Source organism: Hemiscyllium ocellatum, chromosome 26 (genome assembly GCF_020745735.1).
Source record: "Hemiscyllium ocellatum isolate sHemOce1 chromosome 26, sHemOce1.pat.X.cur, whole genome shotgun sequence".
NCBI lineage: Eukaryota > Metazoa > Chordata > Chondrichthyes > Orectolobiformes > Hemiscylliidae > Hemiscyllium > Hemiscyllium ocellatum.
Window position 1 is genome coordinate 12745035 of NC_083426.1, and position 27254 is coordinate 12772288.

Genomic DNA, 27254 nt, shown 5'->3' on the forward strand with positions numbered 1-27254 from the left:
TGGCGGAAATGACGGCGGATGATACGCTGTATATGGAGGTTGGTGGGGTGGTAGGTGAGAACCAGTGGGGTTCTGTCCTGGTGGCGGTTGGAGGGGCGGGGCTCAAGGGCGGAGGAGCGGGAAGTGGAGGAGATGCGGTGGAGGGCATCGTCGATCACGTCTGGGGGGAATCTGCGGTCTTAGAAGAAGGAGGCCATCTGGGCTGTATGGTATTGGAACTGGTCCTCCTGGGAGCAGATGCGACGGAGACGAAGGAATTGGGAATATGGGATGGCGTTTCTACAGGGGGCAGGGTGGGAGGAGGTGTAGTCCAGGTAGCTGTGGGAGTCAGTCGGTTTATAGTAGATGTCTGTGTTGATTCAGTCGCCCGAGATAGAAATGGAAAGGTCTAGGAAGGGGAGGGAGGAGTCTGAGATGGTCCAGGTGAATTTGAGGTCAGGGTGGAAGGTGTTGGTAAAGTGGATGAACTGTTCAACCTCCTCGTGGGAGCACGAGGCAGCGCCGATACAGTCATCGATGTAGCGGAGGAAAAGGTGGGGGGTGGTGCCAGTGTAGTTGCGGAAGATGGACTGTTCCACATATCCTATGAAGAGACAGGCATAGCTGGCGCCCATGCGGGTGCCCATGGCAATTTCTTTAGTTTGAAGGAAGTGGGAGGATTGGAAAGAGAAATTGTTCAGGGTGAAGACCAGTTCAGTCAGTCGAAGGAGGGTGTCGGTGGAAGGGTACTGGTTGGTACGGCAGGAAAGGAAGAAGCGGAGGGCTTTGAGTCCTTCGTGATGGAGGATGGAGGTGTACAGGGATTGGATGTCCATCGTGAAGATAAGGCGATGGGGACCGGGGAAGCGAAAATCATGGAGGAGGTGGAGGGCGTGGGTGGTGTCCCGAACGTAGGTGGGGAGTTCTTAGACTAAGAGGGACAGAACCGTGTCGAGGTATTGGGAGATGAGTTCGGTGGGGCAGGAGCAGGCTGTGACAATGGGTCGGCCAGGGCATTCAGGTTTGTGGATTTTGGGCAGGAGGTAGAAACGGGCGGTGCGGGGTTGTGGGACTATGAGGTTGGAGGCGGTGGATGGGAGATCCCCTGAGGTGATGAGGTTATGGATGGTCTGGGCGATGATGGTTTGGTGGTGGGAGGTGGGGTCCTGGTCAAGGGGGCAGTAAGAGGAGGCGTCCGCGAGCTGGCGTTTGGCCTCAGCGGTATAAAGGTCGGTACGCCAAACTACTACCGTGCCTCCCTTGTCTGCCGGTTTGATGGTGAGGTTGGGGTTAGAGTGGAGGGAGTGTCACCCTGACAGGAATATACTTTCTCTGGATTCTTGTTATCTCTTTTCTGAAAGCTTACAATTTTCCAGTTGTCTCATTACCTGCGAACATCTGCCTCCAATCAGCGTTTGAAAGTTCTTGCCTAATACTGTCAAAATTGGCCTTTCTCCAATTTAGAACTTCAACTTTTGGATGTGGTCCATCATTTTCCATCACTATTTTCAAACGAATAGAATTATGGTCGCTGGTCCCAAAGTGCTCCCCCACTGACACCTCAGTCACCTTCCCTGCCTTATTTCCCAAGAGTAGGCCAGGTTTTGCAACTTCTCTCGTAGGTACACCCACATACTGAATCAGAAAATTGTCTTGTACACACTTAAGAAATTCCTCTCCATCTAAATCTTTAACACTATGGCAGTGCCAGTCGATATTTGAAAAGTTTAAATCACCTACCATAACTACCCTATTATTCTTACAGATAGCTGAGATCTCCAGACAAGTTTGTTTCTCAATTTCCCTCTGACTACTGCGAGGTCTATAATATAATCCCAATAAAATGATCATCCCTTTCTTATTTCCCAGTTCCACCCAAATAACTTCCCTGGATGTATTTCCGGGAATATCCTTCCTTAGCACAGCTGTAATGCTATCCCTAATCAAAAATGCCACTAGCCCTCCTCTCTTGCCTACCTTTCTATCCTTCCTGTAGCATTTGTATCCTGGAACATTTAGCTGCCAGTCCTGCCCATCCCTCAGCCATGTTTCCGTAATTGCTATGATATCCCAGTCCCATGTTTCTAACCATGCCCTGAGTTCATCTGCCTTCCCTGTTAGGGCCCTTGCATTGAAACAAATGCAGTTTCATTTATTAGTCATACCTTGTCCCTGCCTGCCCTGATTGTTTGACTCACTTCTGTTCTCAGCTGTACCCGTCTCAGATCGATCTCTTCCACCCCCACCCCCACCCCACCTTGCTAGTTTAAATTCTTTCAAGCAGTTCTAGCAAATTTCCCTGCCAGTATATTCGTCCCCTTCCAATTCAGGTGCAATCCTTCCTTCTTGTACAGGTCACTTCTACCCCAAAAGAGATTCCAATGATCAAAAACTGTGAATGCTTCTCCCATACACCAGCTCCTAAGCCATGCATTCATCTGCTCTATCCTCCTGTTCCAGCCCTCACTAGTTTGTAGCACTGGGAGTAATCCACTTATTACTACTGTTGAGGACCTCCTTTGTAAATTTCGGCCTAACTCTCTGTAATCTCCCTTCAGAATCTCAACCTTTTCCCTTCCAATGCCGTTGGTTCCAAAGTGGACAATGACCTCCTGCTGGCCCCTCTCCCCCATGAGAACATTCTGTACCCTCTCTGAGACATCCTCGATCCTGACATCAGGGAAACAACACACCATTCTGATTTTTCTCTGCTGGCCACAGAAATGTCTGTCTGTACCTCTCACTACAGAATCCCCTAACACAATTGACCTCTTGGAAGCCAACGAACCCCTCGTTGCATTAGAGCCAGTCTCAGTACCAGAAACTTGGTTGTTTGTGCTACATTCCCCTGAGAATCCATCACCCCCTACATTTTCCAAAACAGCATACCTGTTTGAAATGGGTATATCCACAAAAGAATCCTGCTCGAGCTGCCCACCTCTCTTACTCTTCCATCTATGTGACTGTATCTGAGACTTTCCCCCCTTTCTATAACTGCCATCCATCACATATTGTTGCTGTTGCAAATTCCTCATCGCTTCTATTTGTCTCTCCAACCGATCCACTCGATCTGATAAGATTCGCATCCAACATCATTTATGGCAGATATAATCCGCAGTAACCCTTAAACTCTCTTTAAACTCCCACATCTGACAAGAAGTACTTTTCACAGAAAGGCCATTTTTGCTCCTTCACAATCTACAGACCCAGAAAATAACACCGTCTTATTCCTCGACAAACACTGTCGCAGGTTAAATTAATAGCTATGGTTTATATTTTAAGTTTAATCAAGAAACTTATCTCCAAAAACATCTAATCAAGAAAGAATCCACTGTACCCACTACTGCAGCCTTTCGCTTGGACAGGCTTAAAACAACAATTACCTTCTCTGATTGTGTGCTGTGAACTTCATCCAACAGTTCCTCCAAGATTCGGTGTGAATTTCACTGTTTGTTAATTTTCCCAGATGCACTGCGACGTCCAGCGATACACGAATTCAAACAGCAAAGGCAGTAACTGTGCAGGTTTTCTCTCTCTCTCTCTCCTGCACTGTCCTCACCATGTGCTTCCTTTGTCTGCTCTTCTCCCTTTTCAACTGCTGTTGTTTTGACTCTTTTTTCCAAAGTTCCAAAACAATGCAACAGCAGATAAACAATAATTGCTGCTTCTGGAATTCGAGGAAATCACCTCCAACACCTAAAATACCTCAAAAAAAGGAGCAGCTCTTACAGCCAGAAATGTTTCCCATCCTGGGAATTTGGAACATCCTGAGGCTGTAACAAAGGATTGCCTTCATCATGAACTCGATGGAATGTAGCTAATTAAAATGTTAATGTTTATATTAAGCAATTCAATCCAGTCAAACTTATCAATTCGTATCTCCTCAGTTTCAGGTGCTTTATGGGCAGAGAAAGATGTAACGGGAATTTTGGGAAGAGCGATCACAATATCTTGTCACTACGAAGCACGGTGGTACCAGTCACACATAAAATATTGGTGTCACAGATGGACTACTCTGTGTAACGTTATAGCAAAAACAAGTTGGCGAAATGGGCGAATATCAATCACTGACAACAAAATACAAGGAATATTTCTTGTCACAATCAAGAATCTTGAATGGTGGGATGCCGGACGATACAGCTGTGGGATTGAGATTCCTGGTATTTACTCTGACCTCATGTTTAATGTAAATCTGCACATCTCTGAAGGTAAATGTCTCATTGATCTTTTAAAAAGATACTCTCTGCTGATATATCTTATCAATGTTTTATCCAGGAAGAAAAGTGACAAAGAGTTGGGGGATATTTGATTTTTTGATCTCTCAATAATTGTTTCTTTCCAACAGAAGCCATCTCGGTTCCTGGACTTCGATTTTTATCCCAACCAAATGTCTCATGGTCTGGGGTTTCAGTGACCTGTGAGTCTGCCCAGGGATCCCTCCCCATTCACTACGCATGGTCTGAGAAGATGCCATCACAAGATTCAATGATCTCTGACACCAATAAACTGGATCTACATTGTCAATCCTTCACACAGCAACATCATCAATACTACTGCACAGCCTCAAATACTCAGGGAACAAAACCCAGTGAAATTGTCCATGTGTCAGTCAACAATGTAAGAGAGAAGAACTGCAGTTATAGGATACAGATCAACAGCATCGGTAAGTGTGATGTAAACAATGTTTGTTTATTATCTCACTCTGGGAAACTGTAATTGATAAAATGCACTCCATTTGTTTCTTCGTCATTTCTGAACAAATCCAATGGTTTGTACTGTAGTTAGAAAATGTGGAGGTCCAAAAAATACTAACCACATCATGTAGAAACATTGGAACAACTCCAATAATCCCCGCAAAATTAAAACAGCATTTGATTGATGGAGAATTTGCATTTTTCTAACAAATGGAATTTTAAATTCAGTCCATGACTGTTGTGTCCAGATTTAGGGCCTATATTGGGGATAGAGTGGAGATCAGTTGTACAATGAAATACCTGTAAATATTGCCTGCAGCTATTTCCTGATCTGATCTGTTTGAGCTGTCAGAGAAGTAGCAAGTCAGCATCAAGTCGAAGTGACACACGGGAACTGTATTTGGAACTATCAGCAGCAGCTCATGTGGCTGCACTCTCACTTTTGATGCCAGCACGTTGGGGGTTCCAGTTCCCCTTCGGGGTTAAAATTCAGCTGGATCCCAGTGCCCAGCAGAGAGAAGTAATGCTGTGCTGTGGCAGGTGAGACAGTGTCGATGAGGTGAGAAACTGAGAACCTGTTCCCCCTTTAGGAATGGCACCATTTGTAAACTATTTACAGAATAGAGGTTCTCCTAGTGTCTGAGCAAGCATTCATAGAGTCATAGAGTCATAGAGATGTACAGCATGGAAACAGACCCTTTGATTCAACGCGTCCATACCGACCAGATATCCCAATCCAATCTAGTTCCACCTGTCAGCACCAGGCCCATATCCCTCCAAACCCTTCCTATTCATATACCCATCCAGATGCCTTTTAAATGTTGCAATTGTACCAGCCTCCACTACTTCCTCTGGCTGCACATTTATTCCATGCACCACCCTCTGTGTGCAAAAGTTACCCCTTAGGTCTCTTTTATATCTTTCCCCTCTCACCCTAAACCTATGCTCTCCAGTTCTGGACTCCCCCACCCCAGGGAAAACTCTTTGTCTGTTTATCCTATCCAAACCCTCATAATGTTGTAAACCTCTATAAGGTCACCCCTCAGTCTATGACGCTCCAGGGAAAATAATCCCAGCCTGTTCAGCCTCTCTCTATAGCTCAAATCCTCCAACCCTGACAACATCCTTGTAAATCTTTTCTGAACCTTTTCAAGTTTCACAACATCATTCCAATAGAACGACAACCAAAATTGCAGACAATATTCCTGCAGAAGCTTAACCAACACTCTGTACAGCTGCACCATGACCTCCCAACACCTGTACTCAATACTCTGACCAAGAAAAGGAAACATCAAATGCCTTCTTCTCTATCCAATCTACCTGCAACTCCACTTGCAAGGAGCTATGAATCTGCACTCCAAGGTCTCTTTGTTCAGCAACACTCTCGACGACCTCACCAGTCCTACTAAGATTTGCTTTCCAAAAATGCAGCATCTCGCATTCATCTGAATTAAATTCCATATGCCACTTCTCAGCCCATTGGCCCATCTGATCAAGATCCTGTTGTAATCTGAGATAACCTTCTTCACTATCCACTTCACCTCCAATTTTGGTGTCATCTGAAAACTTACTAACTATACATTTTATGCTTGTATCCAAATCATTTATGTAAATGACAAAAAGTAGACACCCCAGCACCGATCCTTGTGGCACTCCACTGGTCACAGGCCTCCAGTCTGAAAAACAATCCTCCACAACCACCCTCTGTCTTCTACCTTTGAGCCAGTTCTGTATCCAAATGGCTAGTTCTCTCTGTATTCCATGAGATCTAACCTTGCTAATCAATCTCCCATGGGGAAACTTGTCAAACACTTTACTGAAGTCCATGTAGATCACATCTACCATTCTGCCCTCATCAATCCTCTTTGTTACTTTTTTCAAAAATCTCAATCAAGTTTGTGAGACATGATTTCCCACGCACAAAGCCATGTTGATTATCCCTAATCAGTCCTTGCCTTTCCAAATACTTGCATATCCTCTCCCTCAGGATTCTCTCCAACAACTTGCCCACCACTGACATCAGGCTCACTGGTTATAGATCCCTGGCTTGTCCTTACTAACCTTCTTAAACAGTGGCACCATGTGAGCCAACCTCCAGTCTCCTGGCACCTCACCTGTGACTATTGATGATCCAAAGATCTCAGCAAGAGACCCAGCAATCACTTCTCTAGCTTCCCACAGAGTTCTAGGGTACACCTGATCAGGTCCTGGAGATTTATTTGCCTTTATGCATTTCAAGACATCCTGCACTTCCTCCTCTGTAATGTGGACATTTTGCAAGGTGTCACCATTTACTTCGCTACTTTCTATATCTTCCATAACCTTTTCCACTGTAAATACTGATACAAAATACTCGTTTAGTATCTCCCCCATTTTCTGCAGCTCCACACAAAGCCCGCCGAGCTGAGCTTTGAGGGGCCCTATTCACTCCCGAGTTATCCTTTTGTCCTTAATGTATTGTAAAAGCTCTTTGGATTCCACTTAACTCTATTTGCCAAAGCTATTTCATTTCCCGTTTTTACCCTTCTGATTTCCCTCTTAAGTATTCTCCTACTGCCTTTATACTCTTCTAGGATTCACTCAATCTGTCTTGTCTATTCCTTACATATGCTTCCTTCTTTTTCTTAAGCAACCCCACAATTTCTTTAGTCATCGAGCATTCCCTATACCTACCAGCCGTTCCTTTCACCCTAACAGGAATGTACTTTCTCTGGATTCTCGTTATCTCATTTCTGAAGGCTTCCCATTTTCCAGCCGTCCCTTTACTTGCGAACATCTGTCCCTAATCAGCTTCCGAAAGTTCTTGCCTAATACTGTCAAAATTGGACATTCTCCAATTTAGTACTTCAACTTTTAGATCTGGTCTATCCTTTTCCATCACTCTTAAATCTGGAATTATGGTCGCTGGCCCCAAAGTGCTCCCCCACTGACACTTCAGTCACCTGCCCTGCCTTATTTCACAAGAGTAGTCAGGTTTTGCACATTCTCTGATAGGTACATCCACATACTGAATCATAAAATTGTCTTGTCCGCACTTAACAAATTCCTCTCCATCTAAACCCTTAACACTATGGCAGTCCCTGTCTATGTTTGGAAAGTTAAAGTCCCCTACCATAACCACCCTCTTATTCTTACAGAAAGCTGAGATCTCCTGACAAGTTTGTTTCTCAATTTCCCTCTGACTGTTCAGGGGTCAATAATACAATCCAAATAAGGTTATCATCCCTTACTTATTTCTCAGTTTCCCCAAGATAACTTCCCTGGATGTATTTCCAGGAATATCCTCCCTCAGCACAGCTGTAAGGCTATCCCTTATCAAAAATGCCACTCTCCCTCCTCTCTTGCCTCCCTTTCTATCCTTCCTGTAGCATTTGTATCCTGGAACATTAAGCTGCCAGTTCTGCCCATCCCTGAGCCATGTCCCTGTATTTGCTGTGATATGCCAGTCCCATGTTCCCAACCATGCCCTGAGTTCATCTGCCTTCCCTGTTAGGCTCCTTGCATTGAAATAAATGCAGTTTAATTTAACAGTCCTACCTTGTTCTCTGCTTTGTCCCTGTCCGCCCTGACTGTTTGAATCACTTCTGTTCTCAACTGTACCAGTCTCAGATTAATCTCCTTCCTCACTATCTCCCTGGGTTCCTCCCCAAACCCCCCACACACCCCCCCCAACGTTACTAGTTTAAGCCCTCCTGCCCAGCTCTAGCAAATTTCCCTGCCAGTATATTAGTCTGCTTCCAATTCAGGAACAATCCGTCCCTCTTGTCCAGGTCATTTCTACCACAGAAGAGATTCCAATGATCCAAATGTGTGAATCCTTCACCCATACACCAGCTCCTCAGCCATGCATTCATCTGCTCTATCCTATTCTTGCCCTCACTAGCTCGTAGCACTGGGAATAATCCAGATATTACTACTCTCGAGGACCTCCATTTTAAATTCCTGCAAAACTCTCTGTAATCTCCCTTCTGAATCTTAACCATTTCCCTTCCTATGTTGTTTTTTTCCAACATGGACAATGACCTCATGCTGATCCCTCTCCTCTGTGAGAACATTCTGCACACCCTCTGAGACATCCTTGATCCTGGCGCCAGGGAAGCAACACATCATTCTGCTTTCTCGCTGATGGCCACAGAAACGTCTGTCTGTACCTCAGACTAGAGAGTCCCCTAACACAAGCGATCTCTTGGAATTCGACATACCCCTCATTGCATCAGAGCCAATCTCAATACCAGAAACTTGGCTGTTCTTGCTACATTCACCTGAGAATCCATCATCCCCTGCATTTCCCAAAACAGCATACTTGTTTGAAATAGGGATAGTCACAGAAAACCCTGCATTACCTGCCTACCTCTCTTACCTTTCCTGGACATAACCCATCTATGTGACTGTATCTGCAACTTTTCCCCCTTCCTATAACTGCCATCCATCACACCACCTTGCTCTTGTAAATTCTTCATTGCCCTTAACTGTCTCTCCAACCGATACATTTGATCTGAAAGGATTTGCAAACAACAGCATTTATTGCAGATATAATTCTCAGTAACATGTCAACTCTCTCAGAACGATCACATCTAACAGGAAGGGCATATCACTCTTCACCAGGCCATTTTTGCTTTTTCCAATTTGCAGACCCAGAAAATAGGACTGTCTTATTCCTCTCCTGCTCCAGGCTAACTTAATGCTTATATTTTTAAGTTTAATCAAGAGACATATTTCAATAAAACATGTAATCAAAAAAGAATCCACTCTACTCACTACTGCAGACTTTCTGTCAGGCCACACTTACAAATATTCACTTATCTGTTTCTGTGCTGTGACCTTTCCCAAACAGGTTCCTCCAAGATTAGTTGTCAATTTCCCTGTCTGTTAATTTTCTCAGACGCACTACGATGTCCAGTGATACATCAATTCAAACAACAAAGGCAGTAACTGCACAGGTTCACTCCTGTGTCAGTTAGCAGTGTGGGTTTCCTTTTCTGTCTCCCTGTCCTGCACTGACCTAACCATGCGTTGCCTTTGTCTGTTCCTCCCCCTTTTAAAAGTGCTGCTAATTTGACATTTTTTGCCCAAAGTTCCAAAACAATGCAGCAGCACTTAAACAGTATTTGCTGCTCCTGGAATTCGAGGAGATCACCTTCAACACCTGAAATACCTCAAAAAAGGAGCAGCCTGTTACGGCCAGAAATTTTTCCCATCCTCCATCTTGGATTACCCAGAATCCTCTTTTTGCTGCCTTCCAACTGTTTTCTTTCTTCAAATGAGTACTTCACAGAATGGGAAGTATTTTGGGATCTCCTCAGATTCTCGAAAGCACCAAGACCCTTCTGATTTATCAACGTCCTTTAGGCAATGATATCTGCCACCATTTCCAAGTCTGCTCCACATCAGACTCCAGTAATGTACTTTGTCCTTAACTGCCCACTTCAAATGGCTTAGAAAACCACTCAGTCAGGGGCAATTGGAATGGACAACAAAAGCTGTCCATTAAAGACTAAAAAATAAAGAGTTCATAGTTTATTTGTTGCAGAAATGATTCACCTAAAAAAAAACCCCAACCCATGTTGACTGTGTATTCCCTGGAGATGGGGAACCTCATCTGTCTGTCTCATGGATTCTCACACTTCAGGAGATGGAAAACCACTGGCGGATTGTGTCGGTGTGAGGATGAGGTTTCACATTATTCCTGCAGGCTCAGAAAACAGACCTCACGAGGATGGAAGTCACCACTGTCTATGTCGGCAAGTGACAGCTCCATGTGAAACCCATGGTTTTAAACAAGTGGGATATCTGGGTTGTAGTTACCAGCCCAAACCCTTTAACAAACCCCAATGTGACACACCAACTCTCAGATTCAGGGAAAAAAGTAATCGGGATTGTCATTGTGGGGAACTACAGGAGATGGGAGAGATACTGAACAAATATTTCGCAGGAGTTTCTACAATAGAAAATAACATAGAGGTGAGGGAGCTTCAGGAAATAAACATTGATGTCATAAGACACAGTCCATATTATACAAGAGGAAGTTTTGGAGGTTTTAAAAAACATAAAAGTTAATAACTCACTGGGACCTGATCAAATGTATCCGAGGATGGTGTGGGAAGTTGGGGAAGGAATTTGGGGCATCTCTAGCAGAGATATTTGCAACATCCACAGCCATGGGTGAGGTGCTGAAGGACTGGAGGGTGGTTAATGTTGTGCCTTTATATAAGAAAGACTGTAAGGAGAAGCTTGGGAACTCTCGAGCTGTCATTCCGATATCTGTGCTGGGTTGGTTGTTGCAGTGGATTCTGAGAGAGAGGATTTACATACATTTGGAGAGTCAAGAGCTGATTTGGGATAGAGTGAGGGAAATCGTGCTGTCCAAACCTGACTGAGATATTTAATGAAGTAACCAAAACAACTGATGACAACACAGCAGTACACATTGTCTACACAGGCATTAATGACAGGGTTCCGCAGGGTAGACTAATCAGGAAAGTTAGATCACATGGGGTTCAGGGTGAGCTTGCCAATCAGATACAAATTTGGTTTGGGACAGGAGACAGAGGGTGGTCATGAAGGGCATTTTTTGGACTGATGGCATGTGACGAGTGGTGTTTCACAGGGATCATTGTAATTTGTATAAGCAATTTGGAGAGGAATTTAGGATGCATAGTTAATGAGTTTGTGAATGACACCAAATTTGGTGGTATAGTCAACAGTGAAGAAGATTATCTAAGATTACAAAGGCATTTTGATCAACTGGGTCTTTGGGCTGCTCGGTGGCAGATGGAGTTTAATTTGGATAAATGTGAGGTATTACATTTCGGTAAAACAAACAAGGAGAGGACTTATACAATTAATGGTCAGGCCCTGGGTTGTTCTGGTGAACAGAGGGACCTTGGGGCTCAGGTGAAGCAGGTATTTAACACGTTTGTCTGCGTTGCTCAGATCATTGAGTATCGGAGTTGGAACATCTTATTGTGGTGTATAGGATGTTGCTGAGGCCACTCTTGGAGCACTGTGTACAATTCTGATCACTGCAACAGGAAGGTTATTATTCAACTGGAGAGGTTTCGATCTTCTCCTGAACATATTATAGGCCCATGTGACAGAGTTCCCAAATACTGAAGAGCAAAATATTATTAATTATGAATGAAATGCAAAAGACCAAATAATGTTTCTTTTAAGTGAACATACCAGTATAATAATTTTAATTTTTCCAAAGTTTTTAATGTTGAACACACTCTGGAAACAGGGGTGGTAATAACTCCTCAAACAAAACATTTTGCGTTTGCTTTTATTTCTTTTCTGCTTTGGAGTGCTGTTCATTAAATATTGTTTTGTGAGATTCAGTCACAAAAGTAGGTGGTTGGGTTATATTTCTCTTCCCACTAAAAGCCTTTTCCATTCAGTCTTTAACTTGAATGAAGTTGTTTACTCTCTTTCAATCTCATTGAATTACACATTACAGTGTAATACTACAATAACATTTTTGTTCATCATTGCCATCCCTCCACTTATAGTCAAGAAATTTTCAAACACTCAAAATTAAAATGCCCAATGTAGCATTACTCTAGACTATGACTTAGTCAATTCTGTTACAAGAAACCTTCCGGGAACATTTTGTGGCTGGAGCCCATGAATTTCATGCAGAATAATTCACGGACAGAAACCTGAAGTGTGCATCTCTCTGTTTTCACAATTCTCCTTTTTCCAAAGCTTCCTTTTTCCAATAAGATCACTGCTTTCTGACCTTCATCACCTTTAATCATTCATGTATCTATCTCCCTTTCTTCTCTCCCCACCACCTCTTCACTTACACTTAATATCCTTTCTGTCACTTTATTAAAGAATCGTACCCCACACAAAAGGCAATTCTCTTCACAAAATTGTTGGTCTGGTATTTATTGAACTAAAGTCTAGCCAGACATCGACAGGCTGCTCCTCTTTCACACCAGAACCTAATGGCACAGCAATTTATACATTTTCCCATGAAGCATCTCTCTGGAAAGGTCAGTAACTTACTTTGAGGAGAAAGTGAGGACTGTGGATGCTGGAGATCAGAGTCGAGAGTGTGGTGCTGGGAAAACACAGCAGGTCAGTCAACATCTGGAGAGCAGGTGGTGATTTTACCCTCCTTACATTCTCAGCAATATGTGATTACAAATAATCCTGCCCTTGTTGCCATTAAGGTCCTGCACATTGATCTCTCTCCCACATTGTGAAACATCCCTGGCAGAAGCTGAATTCTCTTTCTTTCCTACACAAGGACTCACATCATCGTACTGGGTCACCCGCTGTGTCTGCTCGTTGAGCCCTGAAAATGCAACCCCTGAGCCCACCATGAGTCCACACACACACACACACACACACACACACACACCTCTCCTCCCTGGATGAAACCCTCATTCTCAGGTCGGAGTAAGGACCCTTCAGCTCCTGTACCCTCCTTCACACTGATCCCCAGCTGACTCCAATCCAGGCCTGTCACTCAGGCTGCTCTCCACGGTGGGGGGGGGGGGGGGGGGGGGGGGGGGGGGAGGAGGAAGGGGAATGGCGGGGGGGTGCAATATTTCGATGAAGTCACACACGGTGGAGTTAGAGCCCACAGCGGGCAGCACAAACTCAATTTCAAGGTTGTCCCAAAGCTCGACCAGTGGGGTAAGAAAATATCCCGACTGTTTCAATCATTCCCTGGGAATTTAGAACAGCCTGAGACTGTGATAATGGTTTATATGAATAATTACCTTCATCATGTAATGGGTGGAGTGCAGCTGATTAAAATGTATCTGTGTTTATTTAGTCATTCTTTCCAGTTCAATTTCTGAAATATTATCTCTTCAGTTTCAGATGTTTTAATGGCAGCGAAACACGTTACTGGAATTTTGGGAAGAGCGATCACAATATCTTGTTACTATGAAAATTGGCGGTACCAATCAAATGTGAAATATTGGTGTCATGGAAGGAATCGTTCATGTAACATTATAGCAAAAACAGATTGGCCAAATGGGAGAATATCAATCACTGAGAACAAAACACAAGGAATATTTCTTGTTGCAATGAAGAATCTTCAATGGGAAGATGCCGGATGGTACAGCTGTGGGATTCAGATTCCTGGTATTTACTCTGACCTCATGTTTAATGTAAATCTGCACATCTCTCAAGGTAAATATCTCAGTGATTTTTACATAACTCTTTGCTGATATGTCTGATCAATATTTTAACCAGGAAGAAGATTGGCCAGGTTTTGGAGTATATTTGATTTTTTGATCTCTCAATAATTGTTTCTTTCCCACAGAAGCCGTCTCTGTTCCTGGGCTTCGATTTTTATCCCTACCAAAAATCTCATGTTCTGGTGGTTCAGTGACAGTCTCCTGTGAATCTGCCCAGGGATCTCTCCCCATTCACTACACATGGTCTGAGAAGATGCCATCTCAAGATTCAATGATTTCTGACACCAATAAACTGGATCTACATTGTCAATCCTTCACACAGCAACATCATCAATATTACTGCACAGCCTCAAATACTCAGGGAACAAAACCCAGTGAAATTGTTCATGTGTCAGTCAACAATGTAAGAGAGAAGAACTGCAGTTATAGGATACAGATCAACAGCATCGGTAAGTGTGATGCAAACACTGTTTGTTTATTATCTCACTCTGGGAAACTGTAATTAATAAAATGTACTCCATTTGTTTCATTGTCAGTTCTGAATAAAGCCAATGGTTAGCACTGTACTTGGAAAATGAGCAGGTATATAAAATCCTGCCCACAGCGTGGAGAAACATTGCAATAACTCCATTGCTGCATTACAGCCATTTGCTTCCTTCAACTAAGTATTTCACAAATTGGGGAGATGCTAAACAAATATTTTGAATATTTTACTGTGGAGAGACACATGGAGATTAGGAAACTCAGGGAAAATTGATGTCTTGAAAATAGTCCAAATTACAGAAGGAGACGTGCTGATCATCTTAAAATACATAACAATGGATAAATCTCCAGGACCTAATCAAGTGTCCCCAAGAGAGAAATGAATTCAGCAAAACCCATTTTTCGCAGAAGTCCTGAGGTCCCATTGGTGAGGAGAGCTCTCTTGGTTGTCTGTAAGTGAGACTCAGATGAAGCTGAATATTTTCTCATGTCTCAATAGGAAGGGAATATATTTGTGACAATTCCTCAACAATATCACCAACAACATCACCAAAAATATCACGAGGGGCAACAAGAACATCGTCAGGACCCAAGTCTGTCAGTAAAAGGTAGAACAATTTCATTGTCAATATTTCCATCAGCATTAATTCCAAGTGAGAATAAGGGACTGAGCATAAAGGCTTACAATACATTTCAATTTTATCAGAATGTAAACTTTATACAATGTTATTATGTTTGCTTCCTTACTGGTGAGCTGAAGGCAAGCTTTTCTGGGTGTTTTAATTTTAGTTTTAATTAACAAAAGAGTTCAATTTCCAAGTCATAACATTTCCAATGTTGCTATTTACATTTTTGGACATTCATAACAGGAAATGCCAATTCTCTGTCTGCCAAGTCCCAGGTTAAATGCTTCGTTATTCATCTAAGCTCACGGTGTTGTATATTTCAAAGAAGTGACAGATTTTGTTGAGCCAGGGTGTCTGGAGTATCACTGCCAGGGACATTACATTCTCTCACATCTTCTCCTCCATTCTCTCATGTTAAACATTATTCCCAAACTGAGAGGGTGGGAGGCTGTCTGGTTCCAGCTGGTTAAGCCTTGCCTGTTAGAAGGTGTAGGAGCAGTGTGGGATGAAGATATTCTGAGTTCCTCACTGACTGAAGAGACTTCTCACCCACTGGAATATTACACCAGACTGCAGTGCTCCTGTAAATATCCATCCACATCTAATAATCCTCATTGACAACAAGATGCTGAGCATGACAGGACGTGGAACTGAAACTTGTTACATTTGGCCTTTATATATTGTTCAAGTCAATCAAAAATTAAACTGTAAATTAATTTCAGCTGTGCTGCTTTATTTTGCTACAATATACTGCAGTGTGAACAGGGGATAAATGTTTAAAACATCAAGCAGTCTTGTTTCCTTCAAATGATTTTGTATTTCTTCTGTTTTACACAGTTACGTTGCCTGGGATGTGATACGCTGGGTACTCTTCACTCTCCTGGTGATTTGTTCTGTTTCTGTCACAATGTTTACACAAAAACATTAGGTGAGCATCATGGCCTTTACAAGAATGATTTTGAGCACTCTAAGTTCCCCATCAATGAGGTGGCTCTGGGTGGAGGGGTTTCAAAGCAGGAGACACAGTTTGAGAAGAATGGGTTGATCATTTGGGACTGAGATGAGCAGGAATTTCTTCACTCAGAGGGTGATGGTTTGTTGGAATTCTCTGCCCCAGAGAGCTCTGGAGGCTCCAGCCTTGAGTATATTCAAAACAGAGATTAATAATGTTCTGGGTAATAAAGATATGGAGGGACATGACAGAAGTGCAAGTAAAATGGTATTCAGTTGGAAGATCTGCCCTGATCCAGGTGAATGCTGAGGGACCCTCGAGAGGCTGAATGGCCTACTCTGGTCCTGCCTCATCTCTCTCCATGGTGGCCTCATGCTGTCATTGTGCCAGCCTCCACCATTTCGTCTGGCAAATCGTTTCATACACATGCCCATCCTCTGCACGAAAAATTTACTCCTCAGGTCCTTTTGAAATCTTTTCCCTCTCACCTTCAACCTATGCCCTCTAGTTCTGGATACCCCCATTGAGGAAAAAGACCTCCCTGTCCATGCCCTTGTTTAAATCTCATTGAATAATATAACCATGTGTCCTAATTTGGAATGAAGACAATGTAAATGCTGTTGGGTAGAGAGACAAGTGAGTTAGTGTGTAATAGTTCCATTGGATGGAACTTCAATATCTGTTAAAATAATAAAATACATTTGTTGCTATTCAAACAAATTGATTTATTCAGCATTTATTGGTATGTACAGATCCCACGCATACATTAATAAATATGTAAACAAAGAAACCAGAGTCTGATCTAAAGAGGAAATACAGCATCAAATCCCCTTTTCTGGGGCGGTCAGAGAACAAAGGAGATGCCAGAGAGCAAAAGGAAATGGTATATTCCCAGGTCACTGTCATATTGTTCCTCACATAGAGTCATAGAGTCACAGAGATCTACAGCATGGAAACAGACGCTTCGGTCTAACTTAGACAAGCCAACCAGATATCCAAACCCAATCTAGTCCCACCTGCCAGAACCTGGCCCATATCCCTTCAAACCCTTCCTATTCATATAACCATCCAGATCCCTTTTAAATGTTGTAATTGTACTCGCCTCCACCACTTCCTCTGGCAGCACATGCCAAACGTGCATCACCCTCTGCATGAAAAAGTTGCCTCTTAGTCCTCTTTTATATCATTCCCCTCTCACCCTAAACCTATACCCTCTAGTTCTGGACTCCCCCACCCAGGACAGTGTCTATTTATCCTATCCATGCCCCTCATCATTTTATAAACCTCTATGAGTTCACCCCTCAGTCTCCGACGCTCCAGGGAAAACAGCCCTAGCCTATTCAATCTCTCCCCATAGCTCAAATCCTCCAACCCAGACAACATCCTTGTAAATCTTTTCTGAATCCTATCCAGTTTCACAACATCTTTCCGATAGGAAGGAGACCAGAATTACATACAATATTCCAATAGTGGGATAACCAATGTCCAGGACAGGTATAACATCACCTCCCAACTCCTGTACTCAATGCCCTGACCAATAAAGGAAGCATGCCAAACACCTTCTTCACTATCTTATCTACCTGCGACTCCACTTTCAAGGAGCTATGAACCTGCACTCCAAGGTCTCTTTGTTCAGCAACCCTTCCTAGGCCCTTACCATAAAGCGTATAAGTCCTGCTAAGATTTGCTTTCCCAAAAAGGGGCACCTCACGTTTATTTAGATTAAACTCCATCTGCCACTTCTCAGCCCATTGGCCCATCTGATCAAGATCCTGGTCTCATCTGAGGTAAGCCTCTTCGCTGTCCACTACACCTCCAATTTTGGTGTCATCAGCAAACTTACTAACTATACCTATTAGGCTCACATCCAAATCATTGAGATGAAAAGGATTTGATCCAGCTCCAATCCTTGTGGCACTCTACTGGTCATAGATCTCCAGTCTGAAAAACAACACTCGACCACCATCCTCTGTCTTTGACCTTTAACCTATTTCTGCATTCAAATGGCTAGTTCTCCCTGTATTCCATGAGATCTAACCTTGCTAATCAGTATCCCATGGGGGACCTTGTCGAATGCCTTACTGAAGTCCATATAGATCACATTTACCTCTCTGCCCTCAGCAAACTTCTTTGTTACTTCCACAAAAATCTCAATCAAGTTTGTGAGATATGATTTCATACGCACAAAGCCATGTTGATGATCCCTGATCAGTCCTTGCCTTTCCAAATACATGTACATCCTGTCCCTCAGGGTTCCCTCCAACAACTTACCCACCACCGACATCAGGCTTCCTGGTCAATAGTTCCCTGGCTTGTCCTTACCATCTTTCTTAAATTGTGGCACCACGTTAGCCAACCTCCAGATAAAAATATCTCAGTAAAAGGCCCAGCAATCACTTACCTGGCTTCCCACAGAGTTCTAAGGAATAAATGATCAGGTCCTGGGGATTTATTCACTTTTAGGCATTGACTTCCAGCACTTCCTTTTCTGTAATATGAACATTTTTCAAGATGTCACCATTTGTTTCCCTACATTGTACAGCTTCCATATCCTTTTGGACAGTAATTACAAATGCAAAATATTATTTAGAATTCAAAGTTTGTGAAAAGATTTGTAGCTCGTGTGCTTGTTGTTGTGTTTCTGTTCGCCAAGCTGGGAATTTGTGTTGCAGACGTTTCATCCCCTGTCTAGGTGACATCCTCAGTGCTTGGGAACCTCCTGTGAAGTGCTTCTGTGATCTTTCCTCCGCCATTTGTCGTGGTTTGAATCTGTCGCTTCTGGTTGTCAGTTCCAGCTGTCCGTTGCAGTGGTCGGTATATAGGCACATCAACCTGGACCCCATATTCCGACCACTGTAACGGACAGCTGGAACTGACAACCAGAAGCGGCAGATTCAAACCACGACAAATGGCAGAGGAAAGATCACAGAAACACTTCACAGGAGGCTCCCAAGCACTGAGGATGTCACCTAGACAGGGGACAAAACGTCTGCAACACAAATTCCCAGCTCGGAGACCAGAACCACAACATCATTTAGAATCTCCCCCATCTCTTGCAGCTCCACACAGTGGACCGGTGGCACAGTAGTTAGCACTGCTGCCTCACAGTGCTAGAGACCCAGGTTCAATTCCCACCTCAGGCAACTGACTGTGTGGAGTTTGCACATTCTCCCCGTGTCTACGTGGGTTTCTTCTGGGTGTTCCGATTTATTCCCACAGTCCAAAATGCGCAGGTCAGGTGAATTGGCCATGCTAAATTATCCGTAGTGTTAGGTGTAGGGGAATGGGTCTGGGTGGGTTGCGCGTCGGTGTGGACATGTTGGACCGAAAGGCCTGTTTCCACATTGTCAGTAATCTAATCTAAACAAAGGGAGCCTTGCTGATCTTTGAGGGTCCCCATTCTAGGGTGTAGATTTGCTCACTGAGCTGTAAGTTTGATATCCAGACATTTCATTACCTGGCGAGGTAACATCATCCAAGTGAAGCGAAGCTGTTGTCTCCTGCTTTCTATTTATATCTTTCTCCGAGATGGGGTTCCTGGGGTTTGTGGTGATGTCATTTCCTGTTCGTTTTCTGTGGGGTCCCTATTCTATCCTGATTTACACTTGTGGGATATAGGTAAAGTAGTGTTACTTCTGCAATTAGAATTACTTATACAAAGTAAATGAACTCACACCAGTATGCACTTGTTTCAGCCAAGAGCTGAGTCAACAAGAATGGAAACTATGTGGAGGAAATGCATAATTGTTTTTTTTGTATAAGCTAAAATTGTATGCAGGAAAGAAACGGGACTGCAAAACAATGGTAGATATTACAGGCGATTAGATAAGATGCTGAGAGGGGAGGCACAGATGGAGGGAGTAGATAATGGTAAGGAAAGGATATGCCTAACAATGACCCACAGCAGGATGAGGTCAAATGGCCTTGTGAGGCCAGAAATAAGCATTTTGTCACAGACAAGGCCGGATAAGGCAAGAGATAAACAGGAGTAATGGGTACCGGTCTTAGGGAAGTGGAGGATGTAAACAGGGGAGGAGCAATGAAATAAAAAAAAAGAAACCAAATTATATAAATATCGAGTATTCGTTGAATTCGGAGTGTGAGTCCCTTGTCTTGTAGACAGACAGTGGACATCACACCCTCTTGCAAGAGTAAAATAAAGGACACTCCTGATTCAGGTTTTGTCTCGGACTGAAATTATTGAAGTGTGTGAGCTTAGTTTCTCACAATTGGGGGCTCGTTCGGGATGTTCTTCCATCAATCGGGGGGGAGTGGCTGGCCTTGGACACTGGGAAGACACGTCCCGTTCCCAATTGAGGAGCGGTCTCCTGTCCCGGTTTGGTCCGCTCCCTTGGGTGACTGGTACAAACCCCACAAGAGAGACATCTGAATCAGACAGTGAAAGGAGGTCGATGGAAAATACGGCGAAAAGGGGTCAGGCAACTCTGTGCACAGGCCAAGGTAAGAAAATTGACTTTTAATTACTGCCTTGGTGGCTGGGATTGGGTTTTAGTAGTTAATAAGGGACTAACGAAGGAACCCAATATGGGTTGTGCTGTGGGTAAGGAAAAAGCCTCCGGGAAAACAAAAGAAGAAAAAGGTAATGGAAATGGAGGCGGGGTCCCTTACAACATACCTCCGGAAAGTCCGTTGGGCAGGATGTTGTGGAATTGGAAAAATAATACTTGTACAAGGGAAAAAGATGATTAACTATTGTTGCTTTGTATGGACTAAGGAATCCATTCCTCATCCCACAGTCTTCTGGCCAAAGTACAGACCGGACGAAGACTGGGTCTGTAAATATCTGAATTTATATGTCAATGAGTGAGAGAGAGAGAATGAAAAGAGCTGTCCAGCTGGTAGAAAGTTTAACCCTTTGTGATTTGGTTTGAATGCTTGCGCTTTATTCCCTGGAGCTTGAGTTCCAGGACTGTTTTGAATCTGATTTTTATTATGGAAACTTAACATGATTTCTCTTAAGGTTAAGGATTCTATAGAGTTTAAAATCTGTTTGAAGATTCTATAGAGATTAAGAAAAAAATATGATGATAGCTCCTGTTCTTTTTCCAGGTCATGACTGCCTTACTATCAGTTTCTAACTCATCTCTTTTATCCTTACATAAAAGCGATTTATGGAGGACAGTTGAAGTTTCAGTTCAACATTAGATTGTAGTCAAAACAAAATCCTATGGTTAATATCTGTGACCTTGGATTCGGCCATTGTTCATGCATGAGAAGGTTTTTTTTAACTTGAATAGACAAATTCTTTTAAGGCAGCTCTGATAATTTCACGACCAATAGTATTGTAATTGAGCAATGATTGGTCAGGAATACTTAAGAAAACTAATTATGGATTTAAATTAAGGGACTAAAATTGGATAATTATAGTGGATTTCAAAGTTAGGAGCTGTATGCATTTTACATTTTAAATATTAAATACAGAATAAATGAATGTAAATATGTCAATATATTTACAAGTTAGGAACAGGCTTTAAAGTTAGTCAAGCATGAATTGATGAATTGGTATTTGAAGTTATGGGGAGCTAGAAATATTGCAATATTTGTTAAAAAAAAAGGGAAGAACGTAATGACTTATCCCCTTCGGGAGCTACCAATAGGGGACAAAGAGATTGGGTTTGTAAGTGCCCCCCTCACCAGTGGGGAGGTCAGAACATTTAAAAAGGAAATGAAGGTCCTGGTTGAGGATCCGGTAGGGTTGTCTGAACAAATTGATCAATTTTTGGGGCCCAGTCTGTATACATGGGCTGAGTTAATGTCTATTTTGAATATATTATTCACTGGGGAAGAAAGGAGACTTATACGAGGAGCAGCCATTAAAATATGGGACAGGGAACACCAGATTGGAGATGGGGATGCTGGACAGGGTGAGATGAAGTTTCCCCTCAGAGAGGCCAGTGGGAAAATAAAATGCCGGAGCATAGAGAAGAAATGAGGGAATTGAAAGACCTGATTCTAAAAGGAATAAGAGAGGCAGTTCCGAAGTCGCAGAATCTGACTAAAGCCTTTGAAGTTAGACAGGAGAAAGATGAGACTCCCTCAGCTTTCTTGCAAAGATTAAGAGACTCAATGCGGAAATATTCTGGAATGAACCCTGAGGACCCAGTGGCACAGGGTCTTTTGAAAGTACATTTTGTGACAAAGGCATGGCCAGACATACAGAGAAAGATACAGAAGATAGAAGGGTGGAGTGAAAAACCATGAGATGAATTGTTAAGAGAGGCACAGAAAGTGTTTGGAAAGAGAGAGGATGAGAGACAAAAACAGAAGGTGAAAATGATGGTAGCTACAGTTGATGAGGTAGTTTAGAAAAGAATGGAACCAATATTGAGCAAACTGAGCGGCGGGTGGCAGCATGTAGGGCAGAGGATGTGGGGAGAGAGATAGACCCTATTGTATGGGTTAGAGAAGGGAATTGTGGAGGACTACAGGCCCCTCCCCTTTAATTAAGTTTAAAAAGGAAAGGGGACATTGTCTGTGAGCAATAATATCCCATTTCTATAGAAGGTAAACGAGGACTGCAGCCAGTAATTGATGGACTGATTAGAGATGGATTGTTGGAGCCATGTATGTCTCCTTATAATACCCCAATTCTACCTGTGCGGAAATCTGATGGAACTTATCGATTGGTGCAGGATTTGAGAACATTAAATCGAATAGTACAGATCAGACAGCCAGTGGTGCCAAACCCCTATACGTTATTGAGTAAGATCCCTCATGACCACAAATGGTTGAGTGTGATAGATTTAAAGGATGCCTTTTGGGCTTGTCCCTTGGCAGAGGAAACTTGGAATTTGTTCGCCTTTGAATGGGAAGACCCCAAGACAGGACGGAAACAGCAATACAGTGGACTGTGCTCCCCCAGGGGATTACGGAATCCCCGAATTTATTTGGACCAACGAAAGAACAAATATTGGAGAAATTGAGCAGCCCCAAGGGGACTACCCTGTTGCAGTGTGTAGTAACAGGAAAAAGAAGAGAAAGAGTAGTAGAAGCCACGAACAAATGATTGAATTTCCTGGGTCAGCAGGGCCTGCGAGTATCTAAAAATAAATGACAATATGTGGAGCGAGAAGTGAAATAGTTGGGACATTTAGTTAGTGAGGGAAAGCGAAAGATAAGCCCGGAACGGATACAGGGAATAGTGGGGATGCCGCTGCCCAGGACTAGATGGGAGTTAGGTAAATTTTTGGGTATAAAGGGATATTGCAGATTGTGGATTGATTCCTATGATCAAAAGACTAAGAAATTATATCTCAAACTATTGTAGGAGGAACCAAAATGTCTAAGTTGGGATGATGAGGAAAAAGAACTAGTTGAGGAACTCAAAAGAGATCTGATCCATGCCCCCGTGTTAGCCTTACCTTCCCTAGATAAATCTTTCCATCTTTTTGCTACTGTAGATAAGGGAGCGGCTTTGGGAGTATTAACCCAGAGGTGGGGAGGAATGAAACAGCCAGTAGCATATCTTTCGAAGTTATTGGATCCAGTATCCCAGGGATGGCCTGAGTGTGTGCAGGCTGTGACTGCCACTGTGAGTGGGGTGTCTAAAACAATATTGGAGCATATAATTCCCCGATATGGGCTAATAAACCGTATAGATTCCGAACAAGGAACTCATTTTACCTCTAAGGTGTTCCAGGGGCTAATGAAAGGCTTGGGAATTTCCTGGGAGTTCCATACTCCATGGAACCCGCCATCATCAGGAAGGGTTGAGAGAATGAACCAAATGCTCAAACGACAGCTCTCTAAATTGATAATAGAAACAAGACTCCCTTAGACCAAATGTTTACCTATACCTCTCTTGCGAGTACAAACAGCCCCAAGGAAAGATTTGGGATGATCCCCCTATGAAATCTTATTTGGATTACCTTATCTGGGAACGAATGGGGGAGTTGCCAATTCCCGAAACTAAAGATTTGTTCTTAAAGAAGTATATACTGGGCTAGTCCTCTCTGTCTTTCCTCAGGAAACAGGGTTTATTGGCACCGACTCCACCCCTTGAATTCACCGTTCATCCCATCCAGCCGGGAGATTGGGTCTTAGTAAAATCATGGACAGAGACTAAATTGCAGCCGGACTGGGAAGGGCCGTACCAGGCTCTTTTGACGACCAAAACGGCAATAAGGACGGCGGAGAAAGGCTGGACTCACTACACTCGGATCAAAGGGCCAGTGGAGTCTCCAGTTGAGGAAGACGTCTGGACAGTTGAATCAATGCAAGACCCGATGAAACTCAGACTAAAGAGACTTTGAGTAACTGATTATACAGTGGTGATGCGAGCGCCGGATTATTTCTTTAAGATTGCATATTCAGTCTTTTTGTGCTTCAGCATGATGTTTAGAATACTGGGAATGCTTAGAGTTATGATGCTAGCCCTCTTAGTATTGGGATTTTGTCAAATATCATTTTCATATGTATTATTAACGGTTCCTGAGTCTGATAATCTACAAGTAATAGACACTGATGCATGCAGCTTAGTAAATTGTGGGGATGTAGATAATCAGAGACAGTACCGCGGCTCTGAGATACATCTTAAGTCCTATGGGGATGGCCTTGGGGATGGTACTTGGTATAATGGTCTCATCACAGCACACTGGACCCCCTTCTGAACAGCTCGCGATTGTCCCGATAAAAAGTGTAACCCAATATACCTAACAATAAAGAAAACCACATGGCACAAAGCAATTCTGGGGGGGGGGGCACCTATGAGATACAATTAAATGAAACATTTGTGATAGAAATGAAAGCAAACGGGAAGGATTTCTCGGGCTGTTGTTTTTGAATTAGCGTAGGACAGGGAAAACGGGCGGAACTATTGTATAATGAGATACAACCTTTCACCCCTCCACCTGATCCTAAAGTAGTAAAAATTATAGAGGGAAAGGATTAGAAACAGACTATCGAAATAGAAACTGGGTATGGGGATGCAAATGCCTGGGTTGAATGGGTAAAGTATACTGTAAAAAGTCTGAACAAAAGCAATTGCTATGCATGTGCCTCCGGTAGGCCAGTGGCCCAGGTGGTTCCCTTTCCACTCGGGTGGAAGCGAGACAGGAAGGGCATGAAATGTATGATAGCCCTGTACCAGGATGAGACTGCATGGAATGATGGGAATTGTACCTCCCTATCTCCGATATTCCCTCCCTTGGAGAAGAAAGATGTAAAAGTACCCCCCGACATTTTCCGCCACAGTTGGAAATCACATGTCGTGTGTGCGTAGGCGAGGTACAATTCGGTCTAGAGATTTGGGGGAGCTGAAATTATGTACAAAGATTAAAAAAGTTACAGACAAGGGGAAGGGAAGGACTACTCAGCACTAAAGGTTCCCCAAGCGGATCTGTGGTAGTACTGTGGAGGCAAAATATTGAGACCCACCCTACCTCTGGATTGGACAGGGACATGTGCAATTGTACAATTGGCAATTCCATTTACCCTGGCATTTGAGAAGGAAAAGATAGTAGGGAAAAAAGGAGGGGATAAGAGATCACTGTTAGACACTTCTTTCGATGACAGGATTTACCTCGAGTCGGTAGGAGTCCCTAGTGGGGTACCTGATGAATTCAAGGCTCGTAACCAGATTGCAGCAGGCTTTGAGTCAGTTCTCTTTTGGTGGGTAACAATTAATAAAAATGTAGATTGGATAAATTACATTTTCTATAATCAACAGCGATTCATAAATTTTACAAGAGATGCGGTTAAAGGAATATCAGAACAGCTTGATGCGACAAGGAGGATGGCATGGGAGAACAGAATGGCCCTTGATATGATTTTAGCAGAAAAAGTGTGTGTATGTGTGATGTTATGAGGAAATTGTAGTACTTTTATTCCTAATAACACTGCACCTGATGGTTCAATTGCTCGGGCCTTAAGGGGATTGACTACCTTAGCAGAGGAACTGGCTGAGAATTCAGGTGTAGACACATTTCTCATGGGATGGCTTGAATCATGGTTTGGAAGATGGAAGGGGGTAGTGGTTTCCATCCTTACTTCCCTGATAGTAGTAGTCGGGGTATTGGTGCCCATTGGCTGTTGTATCATACCCTGTATACGAGGGCTCACCCAAAGACTGATTGAGACAGCCTAGATGAAACAGATGCCCCTAAAAGGGAATAAGGCAGAGGAACTTTATCGACGGAATAATGAGGGGATGAGTGAGACCAAGATGGATGAAATCTCCGGTATGATGTTTGCGAATTTCGGGAGCGATCCTTTAAAGAAAAATGCAGAAGATAACAAATGGTAATTAAAGAAAAAGGGGAAATTGTGGGATATAGGTAAAGTAGTGTTACTTCTGCTTTAGAATTACTTATACAAAGTAAATGAACTCACACCAGTGTGTACTTGTTTCAGCCAAGAGCTGAGTCAACAAGAATGGAAACTATGTGGAGGAAATGCATAATTGTTTTTTTGTATTAGCTAAAATTGTATGCAAGAAAGAAACGGGAATGCGAAACAATGGTAGATATTACAGGCAACTAGATAAGATGCTGAGAGGGGAGGCACAGATGGAGGGAGTAGATAATGGTAAGGAACGGATATGCCTAACAAGGATCCACAGCTGGATGAGGTCAAACGGCCTTGTGAGGCCAGAAATAAGCATTTTGTCACAGACAAGGCCGGATAAGGCAAGAGATAAACAAGAGTAATGGGAAGTGGAGGATGTAAACAGGGGAAGAGCAATGAAATAAAAAAAACATAAAATTACATAAATATCGAGTATTCATTGAATTCGGTGTATGAGTCCCTTGCCTTGTAGACAGTCAAAGGACATCACACCCTCTTGCAAGAGTAAAATAAAGGACACAACTGATTCAGATTTTGTCTTGGACTGAAATTATTGAAGTGTGTGAGCTTAGTTTCTCACACACTTTTGTCCTTAAACTATTTGTAAAAACCCTTTGGATTCTCCTTAATTCTATTTGCCAGAGCTATCTCATGCCCACTTTTTTGCCCTCCTGATTTCTCTGTTCAGTATACTCCTACTGTTTTATACTCTTCTCTGGATTCACTTGAACTATCCTGTCTTTACCTGACATATGCTTCCTTCTTTTTCTTAAACAAACCCTCAATTTCTTTAGTCATCCAGCATTCCCGATACTTACCAGCCTTTCCTTTCAACCTAACAGGAATATACTTTCTCTGGGCTCTCATTGTCTCTTTTCTGAAGACTTCCCATTTTCCAGCCTTCCCTTTACCTGCGAACATCTGCCCCCAATCAGCTTTCGAAAGTTCTTGCCTAATACCGTCAAAATTGGCCTTTCTCCAATATAGAACTTCAACGTTTAGATCTGGTCTATCCTTTTCCATCACTATTTTAAAACTAATAGAATTATGGTTGCTG

At 43.0% G+C, this 27254-nt stretch overlaps 1 protein-coding gene across 1 annotated transcript; it reads left to right on the forward strand.

The window, feature by feature from the left end:
- Positions 1-4572: 4572 nt before the first annotated feature.
- Positions 4573-16472, forward strand: LOC132828342 (uncharacterized). Its single transcript, XM_060845363.1, has 5 exons — positions 4573-4642; positions 13503-13823; positions 13957-14280; positions 14814-14922; positions 15778-16472. Exons 2-5 carry the CDS (start codon positions 13517-13519, stop codon positions 15866-15868), a joined length of 831 nt encoding a protein of 276 aa, XP_060701346.1. The 5' UTR covers positions 4573-4642; positions 13503-13516; the 3' UTR covers positions 15869-16472.
- Positions 16473-27254: the final 10782 nt, after the last annotated feature.

Coding starts and splice junctions, on each gene's coding strand:
- LOC132828342 (XM_060845363.1), top strand. CDS start 13,517: ATGGCAGCGAAACACGTTACTGGAATTTTGGGAAGAGCGATCACAATA. Junction 13,824..13,956: donor AAATCTGCACATCTCTCAAG/GTAAATATCTCA, acceptor TCTTTCCCACAG/AAGCCGTCTCTGTTCCTGGG. Junction 14,281..14,813: donor GATACAGATCAACAGCATCG/GTAAGTGTGATG, acceptor ATGTCTCAATAG/GAAGGGAATATATTTGTGAC.